Below are 15,906 nucleotides of genomic sequence, written 5' to 3'. Positions count from 1 at the left end.
TGAGCTACTTTTTACAGGGTCTCACATCTCATTACAGCGGTCTTTACACATTCTGCTTTGAGACAAGGGGTCCCAGTCTGTCTTGACATTATTGCAACACTGTGGAAGATAAATTCACTTCTGAACTCACTAAATGCTGGCATATGAAGCAAAAAAGAAACACAGCCCCACATCCAAAACAAATAATTTAATATATTATGTATAATATTTATATACACAGGTTAACTTAACAAGGCTTTGTACAACTGTTACAAAATTGGTCCACACACAGTCACCCACGTACATTAAGTACATGCACAAGGGCACAGATAGAGGAAAGGGCAGACAGAGTCTAGATATGATTAAGACAAACATGGAGTCTGGTGGACAACTGGTTGGCAGCATAGTCAGTTCCATTTTATTTTTCCAGACTCTGTTTAACAAAACTTCATTTGGGAAGATTGTGGGAAGGTAGCAAAAATACTGAAAATGTGAAAAGAAAAATGCAAAAATGTCACTCAGATAAGACTGTGGTTTTGGATTGAAGGAGGTTATTCACTCACTTTCAGCTGTTCCCATGACAATACTCAGTAACACTGATAAAATGTAGAAAGTGGAGCCTCGCTGTTGCACGTGCTCAGGTTCTGTCTTGGCTCCATACTGCTAATGTACAATTACTAGATACAAAAAAAAAAAAAAAAACCCACAAAAAAGTAAGCAATAATGATAATTTTGGCATGACTTCACATAGCTGCCTTAAACACTTTGCTCCTCTGATGAAACAGATCCTCACAACTCTCCCTCCAAAACATACTCACACACACAGGGGAGCACGATAGGCTTGTGTTGAACAGTTAGGGTTTGCATATTTTTATTTGTCACTGACCCCATGCATGCACATTTTAAGTCCATGGAAGCTTTGGTATAATGCCCAATTGACATCATCCAGAAAAGAGTTGTTTTGCTCCCACAGATCACTGAAGTTCCCTGTAGATCCACAGGAGGCTTTGGAAGAGCTGTAAAGGGCTGATAGGAAAACTGCGGTTTCCTCTGAATGAATGTACTGTGCTGTACTCAGGCTGACAGGAAAGTGTGCATATGTAATACTTGTCCATGTGGGTGGGTCACAGACATCATTGGTGAAAACCAGTGGGGGAGAACACCAACATGAAGCACTGTTGGTTTGCACTGAAGTGACTCCAATGACTCTGCTTAAGTCTCTGCTGGTGAGGGTTAATTGTATCAACAATAGCTGGGCTCTGGAATTGAGATCCAATTGTCTAATGTGGCGGTCTCTAATTTTTTACTTTGATTTATCATCACCATTCATCAACCTGAATTTACAATGGAAGGGTTTCAATCCAAATCTCCTGACTTTGTCACCACCAAGCAGTAGTATCAGGAATAAGACTTTCAATCCTTTTTCAATTTTCATCAAACAACAACTTTATCAGAATAATCTGAAAGCTGCTGTAATCACATTGTGGCTATAACTGTTGTTCATTAAGGTTGAGGGTTATTGTCATTTTAGAAGGATTACATCCTGGTAGTATATTGTTGCCTGGATTTCTCGCCATAAATCAAGTCTTGGTCCGGAGCTGTGAATAATTCCAACAATTCCTCTTAATAGTACACCATCTTTGAAAGGGAAACACACAAAGCCGCCAATTCCTTGGTTTGACCATCTGTTGTCTCAGCATAAACTCCATATACATATATATATATATATATATATCACCAGTTTTACGCTGGAGTTGTTGGGAGTGTCTGACCATCTTCACACAGCACACCTGGGACCAATACTTCTGCAGTTGCAGGAACGAAAGAACGGTTCCATTGTTCTCGGACATTTGGCTGTGATGTTAGGATGATATTTGTGTTCAGTGTTCAGTGTTCCGCCTTTTGAAAACTGCTCTGTGATCGACCATTCTTCTCTTTATTGATATGGAGGTCTGCATGTTGAATTAGTGCATAATTTCAATTTACAGAGTTTGTACTTTGTTTTTTTCACTTAATCTAAAAATATTTTACCACACAGGTAAACTATTAATTATCATATTAGTATGAAAAGTTATTGGATGAAACCACAGGTCAAAAGTCTATCTGGTTACAGTATATACCTGTAAAGGCCCAGTCACACCAGCATTAAAAATGGCAACTTTTTCCAAAAAACAATTCATTTAAATGGAATTGCTGTGATTTGTGGATTTGTTCATTGGTGCCAAGTGAATCCTTGAAACTACAGTACTTGAACTTGTACCCCTTACCAATAGGAAACTGTCTTGACAGAGCCGACCACTGAAAAAATCCACCACAGTGGAAACTTCTGCCATTTATTAGCTGTGTTGCACCATCCACATTTAAATAACTTCTTCTGCTCAACAAAATGGGAAGGTTTGCAGACAGTTAAGAACTGTGTGAACCTATTGTCCTATTAGCAACCAAGCTAAGTCTCAGTTAAGCCTCTTTCACACAAGCAGTCTAGCCATAAAATGTTCAGGAACATTTCCCGCATGGGCTCATGCATGAAAGGTATCAGGGATCACTCTTCCTGGAAATATCACACCTCAAGACCTAGTAACATTTCAGGGAACATGCTGGTATGGCTGTGTTGTGAATGAATTGCAAGGACCATCACATAAAAGGTTACATCCATCTGATGAATGACGTTTTCATATGGAGCAATGGAACCAATAACAACTCTAAGCTGATGGCATATTTGATTTGCTCCTTTTAATGTATGGAATGCTTGTTTCTGATGAAGTACATCATGAAAAATCATTACCTGTTTTGCAAAGTTCTTTAATAATAAATGCACTGGACAGACACAGCTCCTTGCCCACTATGTTCCTGAAAATAGTGAGAGATGTCTTCCACCACATACATGTACACTGCCTGCCTGCCCCCCTCCACTGAGTTTTCTAGTGGTTGGCATCAGTAAGTGTTGCATTACTGCCATCTGATGGACTCTCCCTTGTTCCATCTAATCCAGCATTGCTATGGCATGTGTGAAAAGGCACAAGATGAAAATGTTCCTGAATGTAGCTGCATCTTAGTGAAAATCACTAGCGGTGCCTGAAGGGTAATCCCAGTATCCCAGAACAATGTGTGAAAGAGGCTTTAGCAAGCTAGAGGGCTATTGTGAGTAACACCAACGTATGCCAGCTACAGGAGTTCACCGACTAGTCCTTGCTAGTCCCCACCATCTCACCAAGCTTCTAGCACCATCTATTTCACAACAACTCATAGTTTAACTTTACTATGCCACTTTCTGGTGTGACTGTGCCTTAATAACGACAGTTCAAGGTTGGACTACACTGTATCTGCAACAGATGGCATATATATAAGGGCATGGATAATTACATCTACAGTTATTTTGTAAGTAAGGGAGTAAAAACGAGTAGCTTCAACAGCAGTTGAATACTATGATTTGTATGTTTCAGAGTGAGTTTCACATTTTTGAAGGGTGGTTAACTAATTTTGGAATGAAACGCTGCAACTGAACAAATGTCAAAGAATTCCTTTAACATGAGATCACATCTCCAACTTAAGATGCCTAAAGCAACATGATGGACACTTGGCTTCAGAAGCAGTGACACAGATGATCCAGGGCTTGTGAGTAAAGGGAAAGTACTTTGTACTGCATTAGTAGATGAAACAGTCAGGTTAAACTACGACTGTGTGTCGTCGCCACGCTCTTGTCTTGTCCCGTGGGTCCACGGCCAATCTCCTCAGTACCACAGTAGCAGATCCTGTGGAGCTTTGATCTATCCACCCTGAGGAAGAGGAGGAGAGAGGCTGAGCCTCCTGGGCAAGACCAGGGAGGGTTTGCTGAACTGACCTGGGACCCACAATTGATCCCTGATGAACACATCCACGCGGATCTGTTGTTCCCTCAGTGACTCTGATCACCTCCACCCTCTCTGCACTCCATCCTCTGACTCTGTCCTCACTCTTGCTCAGCTCAAGGTCCAAATTCATGGACATAGCCCTCGTCCTACCACCTCTGGACTTCCTGTAGCGTACTGGCACTGACTGGTTCCAGTCTGTCTGCTGGGTCCTGTGAAAGCTAGAAGCCTGGTAGAGGTTTGGAAGCCTGGTGGGGCAGATCCAGAAAGGGACTGTGGGGCGTCCTCTGGCCAGATTGTGAGGCTTCAAATGGGAAGGAGGATTAGTCAGGGGTCTTGGGTATGTGGCATGGTTCTGATGGTGTGAGTAGAGGAAACTGGTTGGATGACGTGGTGGTGCATTTTCTGGCAAGGTCGCTCTCTGCTTGCTCTCCCCTTCTAGTTTTTTTGCGCCATTACCTGTTCCATTCCCCACATCCTTTTCAGCCTCTTTTTCTTTCACCAATGGATCTTTTCCATCTGTGGTCTCTCGATCCTTGACACCATTTTCTTTTTCATTCCCTCTTTCTTTTTTAGGAATCATATATTCTCCCTTGACTGCCTCTTCTTCTCCTCTATCCTCTTTCTCCCCCCATTCACCTCCTTCTTCTCCCCAGTAGTTGATGGCTTTGACTGGCTCGTGCTCGGAGTCCTCATCAGCACTGCTACCCTGCAGGTGGGTACTGAGACATTTTTTACGTTTGCGGGTCACAGCAGAGATGATGGACATGGGCAGGAAGTCCTTGGCATTCAGGTCTTTCTTAGAGGCTGGAGAAAGCTGAAAGGTTCAGTCAAATAATGGTCACTTTATACTTCATATTCTAGACTCCATGATCCTACGAGGATAAAAGTAGAGATTTCTTGCTTACCTTTGACTTAAGTGAATCGCTGGTGGTGGAATCTATTAGAAAGGAATAAGATGTAGTTTAGAACTATGTCATCCCTGGACAAGTGGTGGTAGTGGTGTTAGGAATGGTTCAAAGGTGTGATATCTGGCTAATCAGCGCACACATGACCAACAATGCAACCTTTTGGGAGAACTCTAGCCATCATCAGAGGATTCATCTTTGAAATCAATCAGACAACTGCAGTTTTCTCTGCTTTTACTTTAAGTAGCAGAAATGGCTAGAGTTCACCTTTAACATCAGCAATACAAAGGAATGATGGTATACTGGTGGGAAACCAAAGAAAGCAAAGAAAAGGAATGGGCAAATTAATCCAAGTGCAATAGAAACACCAAACACAAACACACAAGGAGGAACACCTGGTCCTACCGAAGAGGCTGATCCAGTGTTTCAGCTAGAGAAAACACAAAGGTCCAGAAAAAGAGAAATTGAGAAAAAGTAGGAAACATCATGAGTATACACAGACAGAAACATAACAGTTGGAGAAGTACAGAGACCTACTAGGAAGGAAAGACGCAGAGCTGAACCTTACTTGATAAGGCCACCAACTGGTAGGAGTATAGAGTGTTAAAGACTGTTTCATGTTTTTCTTTGGGGTAAATGCAAGCAGATAAGAAAATTTCCATAAGACACAGATAGGAAGGTTTAATCGTTCTTGTAGGTATTGTATCTAGTTTTCTTTCTGGGGCTTAAGAAGTCACTATGCATCAAATGGAATGGCTCTTGGATAATTCAACAGCATCTGAAACCACCTCCTACCGCATCTTTCTGACAGTGGCATTGTGGAGGCTGTATCTGAAAGTCAAAACTCTGCGGAAACGACAAAGGCCATGTCATGCAGCAACTGGCTGAATGTGCAGTGGTGAGAAAGTAGGCTTTTTTGATAGTCCACACGACTACCTCTCATGTTTACAAATGAGTGTAACACTGTGAATGCTTTTAAGAAAGATTGTCCAAGCATGTGTCGTTATCCCCGTTTTAATGAATATTATGTCTTCTCTCTGCCTTTGAGTGTGGCTGTTTGGAACAGCTATGAACACTTGCTCTCAGGCCGGATGGCACGTTATAAGATCACATACCTCATACATACTGTAAGTGCCCATTGCTGGATTGTACTGAGATGAGGGTAAAGTTTCTGTAAATGTCACAAATTACATCAAGACTTCAATGTTGGATTATGAATCCTCACCTGATGCCTCTCCTGGCATGCCTGGCCTTCCGATGTTAGATAGCAGATGGTCAATGTTGGGCACAGGCTGCATGTCCCGCTTATCCTCTGGGGCCTACACGCACACACACACACACACACACACACACACACACACACACACACACACACACACACACACACACACACACACAAACATTCGCGCACATCCAGAAATACACAACCATGCCCGAAATAAAAGTACACATGAGGACATCAGAGAACAAAACCATCCCTGCATTCATGATGTTCTCAGCTCTTTGCACTAACAAAGCCACTGCTGTGGTCTAACGTACCTTGTCTTCCTTATCAAACTCTCCATTACTGAAGAACCAGTCATGCTGTTGAAGTAACACAACATAGCATCACTGTATGATGTTAAGACAAAACACATAACTAACTCACACACAATGGTGCAGCATTTCTTGTGTTGGAGAGAGCAACATTGGTTCTTACATGCAGGATAAGTGTCTCCACTATTTTGTAGCGGTCAGGCATATGGGTGACCATATCTGTCATATTGTCCTCTGACATCCTAACCAGAGTGGGACCAAACACCAAAGCCAGGTTTCTCGGCTCCATCTGGAAATAATATCAAAGTTATGTTGATGTCTGGCTCCATTAATGACCAACTACTAAGATTAGGGGGTTCAGTTACCTTATTAATTTCAGAGTGATCTGCCACCGTTTTGAGGTGGCCCACCAGGAACTTAAGGGTGTGATAATAATGATCTGGGAGGTCATGGATCTGGACGAAGAAGGATGGGAAGGAAAAAATAGGTTTAGCAAAGAAGATAAAAGGTACATTTTCAAATCAATTTATGACAAACAATTTTAGATTATATACTATTATATATCCATTGTTCTATATTCTGCTGTCCTTTGACACATACTAGTTTCTTCATTGTTTTCAGTCTGTCCTCTGCGTCTTCTATCCGGTTGGCATCAATGAAATCATTGTATTTGTCTGTAGACAGAGAAGGCATATGACTAACATACAATGACAGAGCTGTATCACAAAAAGTTAAATATTCTTATATTTACTTTATTGTGAAAAGTGAAAAAATAATCCAGTGGCAGCCCTACTTTTATAATATACACTATACACATTCATTCTGATTCATGCTGCATTTCACAATAAACAAATGAATGGACGTACCATCAGTAAACAGCGGCTCAGGCAGTTTTCGGAAGAAGGATTTGAGCAGGCTACTGATCACATTCAGGTCCTGCCATCTCTACGGAGACAGACAGGATGAGGGTTTATTTTTGGTGCAGCATTACAAAAATAATCTAACAAAGTGATTCCGAGTATGGTATTACGAGTGTTATGAGTGTATGAGCGTTATGTGCTGGGGCACATTTTTCACCTTTTTCCTCGTTTGGTATATTCCTTTTTGAAGTTACGTTTGTCTTTGATTACAGTATTTAAGTTTTTTCTTATAGACTTATTTCGTTAGTAGGTTTTGGGAATTTAATTTATCGCGCTCCTGCCCCTCCTATAAATAGGCTGGCTCCAGAGCGCTTGCTCTCTCTGGCTTCGCCCTGCCTCTCCCACCTCACTGGCTCCACCTCGCTACCTGCGGCGCGCCTTGGTTCGGTGCGCGCTCTGGGCATCAGCTGTGCCACACTGCCGGCTTTGACCATGCCGGTCAGGTCGCCGTTTTTTTCTTTTGTTCATATAGTCTTCTTTTCCCGTTTGACCTGGTGGGATCGGCCGTCCTGTTTTCGCTCTTTTCTTTGGTTTGGGTTTAGGTTGGGGTTTTCTTTTAGCTCGGGTGTCGGCACCGGCTTCGACGGCCCTGTATAGGGTTGGCCCGGTGCCGGCACCCTTTGGTTTTGTTTGGCCGACCTGCCAGGTCCACCTATCAGTTTATTACTTTGATTAGTTTTTGGGCACGGGGTTGTTAAGGGTTTTTTTGGCTCCTCCTCTTTCAGACAAGAGTTGCGTCCAACCTTTATAAATATGTTTCTCCCTTTTTATGGGTCATAACAATGAGTATAAAACTCAGGTATGACTCCAGCTAAGACTTTTGTTGCAAAACATCCTTTTTAACATTCTGTGTGATATAGTGATGTAGCCATGTATCCTGCACACCTCTTCAGCAGTGTTGATGTCCATGCCCTTGTTGAGATGCTCCTGCAAGTTGGACACCATGGCATTGTTCCCTGGCACCCGGTAGATGCCGGTGTACTCCAAACCTGTCGTTTCCACCACACCACAGCACATCTCCACAATAAGGGGGACAAACTGAAGAGGAGGAGGGAGAGAGGGAAGTAAAGAGAAAAAAGAAGCAAAATTGATGGAAAGCAGGAAGAGGGAAGTGTGTTGAAAGGAGACAGAAGAGACAGAAGTAGTTAGTTGGAGAAAGAATGGCGGGATGAAGCAAAGAATAGAGAGGAAGAAGGAACAAGAGAGATTGTGTTTTGAAAGGAAAGAAAATGAGACAGAGTTAACGAATAAATGAAGAAAATCACTTCAAGCAGTGTTGTATGAGTCTGACACATTTAATACTTTGTGCTTGGAAATCAAACTCATTTGAATTAAACTGGAGAGATGATGATTTTCTTCATGGAATTTTAAGGTTTAAAATGACACTAATTGACTGAAGGGCTCTCTTGGTATGTGACATCGCTTGAATATACATGTTGTATATTGCCCCTCTGTTCCACTTCTTTAAGTTGATCATTCAGTATTTCTACGATGAAAAATATTAGTTACATGGTTGGTGCCATTTTACACGGAGGTATAGTTGTTCATTTTTGACCTCATCATAAAACACTGAAGGCTTACTTTATGGTTGACAGCAGGCTGACAGTCCTCCAGTCGCACACCAAAAGCCTTCGGACTGCCTGTCTTCTTAGCCTTCTTCATGATGTTGATGCCCCACAGTGCCTTGTTGTCGTCTGACAGACAAGCACAAATTTGCTATTTATATCCACACGTATATAAACTGAAAACTTAGTATGGACACATTGACAGTTTAATATCACAAACTGGCCAATATCAGATTTTTAATAAGACGGCTAAAAGTCTACAGCCACATTAGCAGCTCTGTAGAGTACCTTCATCAAACACAGGCGGAGAGTTTTGGTTTCAACAATTGTAATGACACTTGAGAGAAGAGTGAGATTCCTTGAGTAAAAAAAAAAAAAAAAAAAAAAAAGAATGAAAACATATTTTTATTGTCTTTCAGTTGCATTTTTAATGAGGCACAGAAAGAACTGCTCATCAGGCAGGAGCTATAGTTTAGATGTGACCCATAAATTCCTCATTTTTGCTTTGCTCCCAGTAAAAAATACACATTAAGACACATTCTCATCATAATTTGAATTACTAAAGGTCACACAAATAATATTGCAAATAATGACAAATATTTTGCAGTAAATAGAAACCATTTAGGTCATGAGCCTCCACTCTTAAATAATTGTTCATATACAATATGAATTGTGAATATGAAATACAGTTTTTGGTTTTAACAGTGAGTCCTTAGTATACTTCCAGTTATTACGTGATGATTAATGATTTCATTTCAATTCAATTTTATTTATATAGTGCCAAATCACAAAAGAAGTTGTATTAGGAGTCTTTGCATATACAGTAGAGCAGGTCAGGACCACTCTTTATCTTGAGACCCAACATTTCCCCTGTGAGGTGTCGCAAACACCCAACTGTTTATTTTGCCGCTTTTAATCAGCAGTTGGCAATTTGTTGTACATTGGTGAGCGCCGAGCAGAGTTGTGTCTGTACCCACCAGGTCTGGAGGCTCGGTTCACTGAGGTGTTGTCAGTCTTAGCCAGGAGGAAAGGAGGCATCATACGATGGGCTCTGGGAGAGGAGTCCGGCTTATTCCCTGTCAGACTAAAGGGAGAAAAACAAAGACAGCTGAAAATGAAGTATGTTTTTTAAGATTCAGTTGTAGATTCAAGATTTCAGTGAATAAGAAGCTCTTTCAGATTTTTGCTGAAAATCTCATGATGAACTCAGTTTTATGAAAAAAAAACAAAACAAAAAAACAGAAAGGGTGCCTTGTTATTGTGGGTTCTGGAAACTGCATTTAAAGTTATTGTTTCTGGCAGGCTTAAAGCCCAGAGCTATAGTGACTACTAATTATACAAAGGGTAAGGAACAGTTGTTATCAAGCAAAGAGTTTTTGCTAAATACAATCCAGACCTGTGTTTTCTGTAGTCATTCAGCTTCTTGTTGATGAGAGCTTGCCTTGAGAAGCCAATCTCCTAGAGCAAATGGAGATTACAAATTAGTTTGGTATGTGAATGTTTGTGTGAATTCTAATATATTAACTGGATATAAAGATCTAACCTCGTTTTCGGTCTTGCTGTTCTCTCTGATGACCTTAATCCAGGCCAGCATGTCATCCCTGTCCTCGGCCTGCAGCAGGTACTCACAGAAGTCCTGCGTGGTCAGCCTCAAGGTATGTTTACGCTTGGTTTCACTGTAGGCGATGTCGATCAGACAGCCGCGAATGCTGATTGGGGGATGTTCGTCCTGGCTTGGCCCCGCACCCGCCCCATGAAGAACAGCTTCTCGCTTGTCCTTGTAGAGGAAAAGTGAATGGGAACGGAGCACAGAGAAGACGCGCTTCCATGGCCGCATGCCACCACCTACTTTCTACAGTTAGGAAAACAGAAACAAGAACATGCTGTAACTATCCATGGCTTAGTACTAGGGAAGATTCACCAATTCATATCGGTGATCCGATACAAACGTTTGCGATGCGACTGCACCGGCAGATTCAAGGTACATCGGATATAATTTACGGGTGAATTTATGGTGCATCTCTTCGAGCCTGTCTGCATGGTTAAATCAATTATTTCTCGTTCTAGTACTATTCCCTGCCTAGCCGTGTTTTCCGAGGCAACCTGAATGCACCATCGCTCCTCCTTCAGTGACACAAGCTTGGTTCACAACATAGAGGGAAATGAGAACGATGTTAGCAGCGAGGAGATATTCAGTGCACCGAAAAAGACACACAAATCAAATGCAATATTTCGGGTTTTTCAAGCAAGAAGGTAAACTGGACAAAACGCAATCTACAAACAATGCCGAGCAGCTATCAATTACGTCAGTAGCACAACGAACCTGACTATGCACGTTGTTAATACTGTGCTCTCTGAAACTGTTAAACTGTGAAGTATACGTTTTGTAAAATTGTAGAGACAGAGAACATAATTCAGAGTAAGGATTGCTTATTATAAATAAAATTTAATGCTCTGTCTATACATACTGAATTATGTCTTTTTTAAAAATAGGATTTATTGCTTTGCTCAATAAAAACAAACCAAATATTACATGCATCTCTCAATTTGATACAGAGAGTAAAGCAGAATTGTGCTATAAGAAATCTGATATGGGCACACTCTTGTACCACAACTTACTGTATTGAAATGGATCATATCATATCGAACCGAATCTCTGTGTAAGCAATTCATATCATCAAATCATTTTTGAATCACATCGTATCGTGAACAGGAGCGAATCGCATCGCATCGACAGAGGCTTCAGTGTATCGTTAATGTATCGGAACAGTGGCTGCGTATCGAGATGCGTATCGAATCAGCCTCAGTGGTGGAGATATACATCCCTACTTACTACGAAACATGTTCCCAGATGTTACAATAGCAGAATTTGGGTTCACATTAGCAGCTCTGATAACTTTATCATTATCCTCAAAGCTTGTACGTTAGAAAGCCTTGTGTTTGAAACACAGTTTTTTCATCGAGAAATATAGACAGTGTCTCCTGGATAAATCACTTAAACTCCAAAGATTCCTTTAAGTGGACAAGATGGTGTTTTTTTTGTTTTTTGTTTTTTTAATTTGTGACATGTAAGGTTTAGCCTTTACTCTGATTTTACATCAACACACAATTCTGGATTATGATACTATGTCTCCAGCCATCAAATCTATATTTCAGACCAAATTAAATTTTCAGGTGACACTTCAGGCAGCAAAATTGACTGTTACTGGCCAGAAAAAAGCTGCTTTTGTCTACTTCTATGGAAAGTTAAAAAAAAGCGGGGAAAAAAAAGAAAATTCTGCCACTGTTCTGATTGTAAAATGCACATGTTGACAGGTGTAGTAACAGTTACTGCAGGCCTTTGGTGAGGGGGTGAGTGAGGTTTGCCTTCACCTTTCCCTTCTCTGTAAGGATCTGTTTGTAGTGAAGCCAGCCCTCCTTGCGAACATCACTGAAGGTGATTGTTCCCAGTTCAGAGGTGGAATGGCGCTTGGATCGGGCCTCCTCCTGGGCTCGCAGGCTCTCAAGAGACTGAAACACAATATATGGGTTTTATGCATTGCATGGTAGACATGGCTTGTTTGATTGCTGGAATATGAATGGCAGACAGAAAATACATGTACATGCAGTCAAATCTAATAATTACAGCTGAGCTGAGGACTCACCCCATCAGTGAAAAAGCTCTTGACCCTTTTTGGTAGTTTGCTGAGGAACAGAGAGCACACAAGTCACAAACACAGGATGCCATTAGAGTCTAGACAATGTGTAGACAGTGTGCATAGACAGTATTTTGCGATCAGTGGTGAGACTAAAAGACTCTGGAAGAGTAATATGCATAATATATCGTAAATCCAGAAGTAATACTGTAGCAATACAGAAAATAACATAAAACAGCAGACTGAAAGACTTCAAATGTGATACCATTTGAAGCATTCTTAAAACTGGGCAAGTACAACACTATTCATTTTCCTACTCTGCAAGAAAAGCAGTCTGCTATGACATCTGAATGTGCTGCTGAGTGTGAAAACTCAGCGCTTCACACAGACCATTGAGAGCAGTTTCTAAACTGACTGCAAAGACTCAGTTCTGCTCAAGACTGACTGACCCAAACCTGGAAAAGCAGCTGTGAGTAGCATCATCATCATCACTACCACCTGACATCAGATGCCTCACCAAGCAGTTCCAGTCATCACAGAGGTTAATGGGATATAAGTGTTCAATAATTTAATACGGCCAGGGGCACCACCAAGGGGGGGCCAGGGGACCAAGGCCACCCTGATACAACTGCTGCCCCACTAATTGAGCAATTGCTGTCTCCTGAGTTCCTGACTTACGAAAAGACGCGGCCTTCCTCCCTGAAGGTGTTGAGACCCTCATCACAGGACTTGGATCTCTCAGTGGTAATGGCCAGCAGGTAAGAAGAGCGACGACCTTTAATACTGCCTGAAGAGAGAAGAGTCAAGTCACAGAGGAAAAGAAGAGAGGAAAGATTATGAGTGGAAAAAAATATGCAATGTATGGCAGTGATGTGTGAAATGACGACGACTAAAGAAGACGAGAGGTGATATGTTGTTTCAAACGGTGAGTGATTAATATGACAAGGGGCAGGTGGATGAATTAAGGGGTTAAACATAAGTACTGCCTAAGGTATATCTTGACATTTTGATTTTTAGTTCCCAGTTTTAGGTTCATCCTAGTCTACACAGCTAACATATGCTAAGGCCATGAAGTGCCCCTTTGTTATTAAGTTTTAAATGGAAATTAAGAAGAGCTGGGGAAACACCCTTAACTCTCAAACTCCTTTAGATGTCTAAAATGATATGTCATTTGCTAAGACAGAAGGTATGTTACAGGCACTATAAGAAGGATTTTTATGATTACTGAACTTATCCAAATCGTTCAGATGGCATTTAACAAAACAATTCAACTGTTGCATTTAATTTTTGGACTGCTATGGTTTCAACAGCTGTAACAACATTCTGAATTTGTCCAGCTCTGATTTGCACAACTGAGAGATGCATAGCAATGGATATCATAGTCTTTAGAGCCATCGGCAATATCAAACAAAGAGAAGAAATAAACAAGACTACATTGCTAACAGTGTGAAGTTGAATTAAAAAAACAAACAAACTCTGAAATGAACAGTTCCTTAATGTCTCAGCCCTATTACTGTGTGCCATATTTCACTGTAATCCTTTAAAATGTCTTTAGTCTTTAGTCTGAGACTAAGGCTAGGCAAATATATCAGTGTGCCATAAAGACATAAGATAACTGCTAGTTACTGGCCTAAAAACACTGGCAGTGGTGTTTAGCAATGTTAGTTCAAATACTATTCAATACTAAAAATATTCCAATAAAATATGCTTTATTTTGGTCTAGCAATTAATTCATATATTTCAGTATTTAGAGTGGTGAGTAAGACTCACTGCAGTCCTGAGAACGAAGTCGGACAAAGGGGGACATGGAGGAGAGGATGGGGGAGACAGAGGTGGAAGGGAGGGTGGCCACAGTGGAGGCTTTGGAACTGGACACCACAGAGCAGGCTGGTACATAGCAGGCCTGTAGGTCAGTACTAGGACTGGTGGGTTCATCTGCAAGGGTGTCATCAGAGGTGAGCAACAAGGGATGAGAAATAGGTTTAAAAAAAAGACAACATGCTGAGAGCTTCCTCAGGTGGTGTTTAGGTTGTTAGAGCATCTCTGTGAGACAGGCCTGCTCTGGACACAGAAATAACCTCTGATGGAGAACACAGTGAATATTAGCTATCTGACAAACCTAAATGGTAGCAATAGGAACTCTTTTGAAAGTGCATGTAAATTTTGAGAAGAATGGTCAAAAATATCAAGAATCTCTTTAGTCTGTTGAAAGACATAATCATTTGGCCTCTATTAGGTGTTAGCCTCAGCTACAATATCTCTAATTTGGTGGAAAGAAATGCAGAAGTGTCCCTAAATGGGTGGGCATGGCTGAAAACAGCTAGACCTAAAAAAATACTATTTAACATGAACTCAGTCAATTTTGGTGACTGTAACTACAGTGTTAGACTGTTTCTATCTGGCTTCTTGTCAGCAAACTGAGAGAAATACATAATATATATATATTTTTTTTTAAAAAAGCTAATGGCCAACATACTGGAATAATACATGAATATTCCAAAAATGGAAATAATGGGAGGTTTTCTTCCCATTGTGTCAACATGGTGGAAATACAGCATAACAGTGGCACAGACAGAGGAGAGTCACACTAACTATGACACAGCAACTAACTATGACACAGCAATGTTTGCTAATGAGCTAACCAAGTCACACCAGACCAAGTAAGGCCGTAGCAGTAAAACTCCTCTATATATTGAAATAAGAAAGGATGTAGTTTATTGCTAAAGCATTTTCGTTTGCTCTATTTGTTAGAGGGAGTATGTGTTTTTCTTTGAAAGTTGCATTGTCATACCTTAAAATTTAAAATTTAAAGCAATTACTATTTTTTGCGATTTATACACAGATAATTCTATGCTAGTATTCAGATTGAACTTGTAAAGTAAGCTAGGGCATTGAAATAACACTTTTCAATTTGTAGTAATACTGGTAGGCTTAAACAGTTCTCCTATTTCGCCAATTTCAGTCTATAGCTGTGTTAGTATTTGGCCTGTTAACTGAACCTGTAAGATTATTTCTGACTCCAGAGCATCAATTTTTCTAAGAAGTGTTTCCAGTACAGTGTACAAAACATAAAAACACACTAGAACATTAAACATTCAGTATTCAACAACACCGTTTTAGACACACACGGAAAACTAAATGCATTGAGGGTACAAGCATTATGTGGACATGTACTGTATATGACAGACACAGACACACAAAAATGTTGAAAGAAAGCACAGCTAAACCTCACATAAATTAAGTGAAATATTGAAAAGCTCTGTAGCAACAGACGACATAGTTGTTCAAAATATATAAAAATGTACCTGTTAATGACAAAAAATGCCAGAAATGTGGTCATCAATTGAGTAAGTGCAGTGCAATCTCATCTTCAGGAACACATTTTTAAATTTTACAACTTAATAACCAATTCATGTGACATGACAGTTTTGCGAGAAATTTTGTTATTGTGCTGACAAGGTGTGACATCTTCTGACAGCCATATTAAGTCAGTTGCTACAGAGAAAAGGTCACTA

The 15,906-nt window shown here is 40.6% G+C and overlaps 1 protein-coding gene across 11 annotated transcripts in view; it reads right to left on the bottom strand.

Annotated features, from left to right (window-relative positions):
- Positions 1-172: 172 nt before the first annotated feature.
- Positions 173-15,906, bottom strand: part of LOC139349838 (rho GTPase-activating protein 23-like) — a 73,277-nt gene continuing 57,543 nt past the window's right edge. For 7 of the 11 annotated variants that reach the window (XM_070990849.1, XM_070990846.1, XM_070990847.1 and 4 more), the window contains exons 8-24: positions 14,162-14,326; positions 13,070-13,178; positions 12,401-12,440; positions 12,129-12,266; positions 10,300-10,608; positions 10,153-10,214; positions 9,734-9,840; positions 8,773-8,885; positions 8,077-8,229; positions 7,138-7,216; positions 6,872-6,945; positions 6,637-6,726; positions 6,435-6,560; positions 6,275-6,319; positions 5,961-6,054; positions 4,736-4,767; positions 173-4,644 (exon numbers count right to left, since the gene is read on the bottom strand). In XM_070990849.1, coding sequence (XP_070846950.1) covers positions 3,646-4,644; positions 4,736-4,767; positions 5,961-6,054; positions 6,275-6,319; positions 6,435-6,560; positions 6,637-6,726; positions 6,872-6,945; positions 7,138-7,216; positions 8,077-8,229; positions 8,773-8,885; positions 9,734-9,840; positions 10,153-10,214; positions 10,300-10,608; positions 12,129-12,266; positions 12,401-12,440; positions 13,070-13,178; positions 14,162-14,326 — 2,735 coding nt within the window. In that variant the 3' untranslated portion in view covers positions 173-3,645. Of the gene's footprint in view, positions 4,645-4,735; positions 4,768-5,140; positions 5,166-5,960; positions 6,055-6,274; positions 6,320-6,434; positions 6,561-6,636; positions 6,727-6,871; positions 6,946-7,137; positions 7,217-8,076; positions 8,230-8,772; positions 8,886-9,733; positions 9,841-10,152; positions 10,215-10,299; positions 10,609-12,128; positions 12,267-12,400; positions 12,441-13,069; positions 13,179-14,161; positions 14,327-15,906 lie in introns of all 11 variants that reach the window. The other 4 variants (XM_070990852.1, XM_070990851.1, XM_070990850.1 and 1 more) reach the window with 2 other exon arrangements.

The sequence above is a fragment of the Chaetodon trifascialis genome, chromosome 21, assembly GCF_039877785.1.
Source record: "Chaetodon trifascialis isolate fChaTrf1 chromosome 21, fChaTrf1.hap1, whole genome shotgun sequence".
Taxonomy (NCBI): Eukaryota; Metazoa; Chordata; class Actinopteri; order Chaetodontiformes; family Chaetodontidae; genus Chaetodon; species Chaetodon trifascialis.
This window is presented reverse-complemented; position numbering and strand designations above follow the sequence as displayed.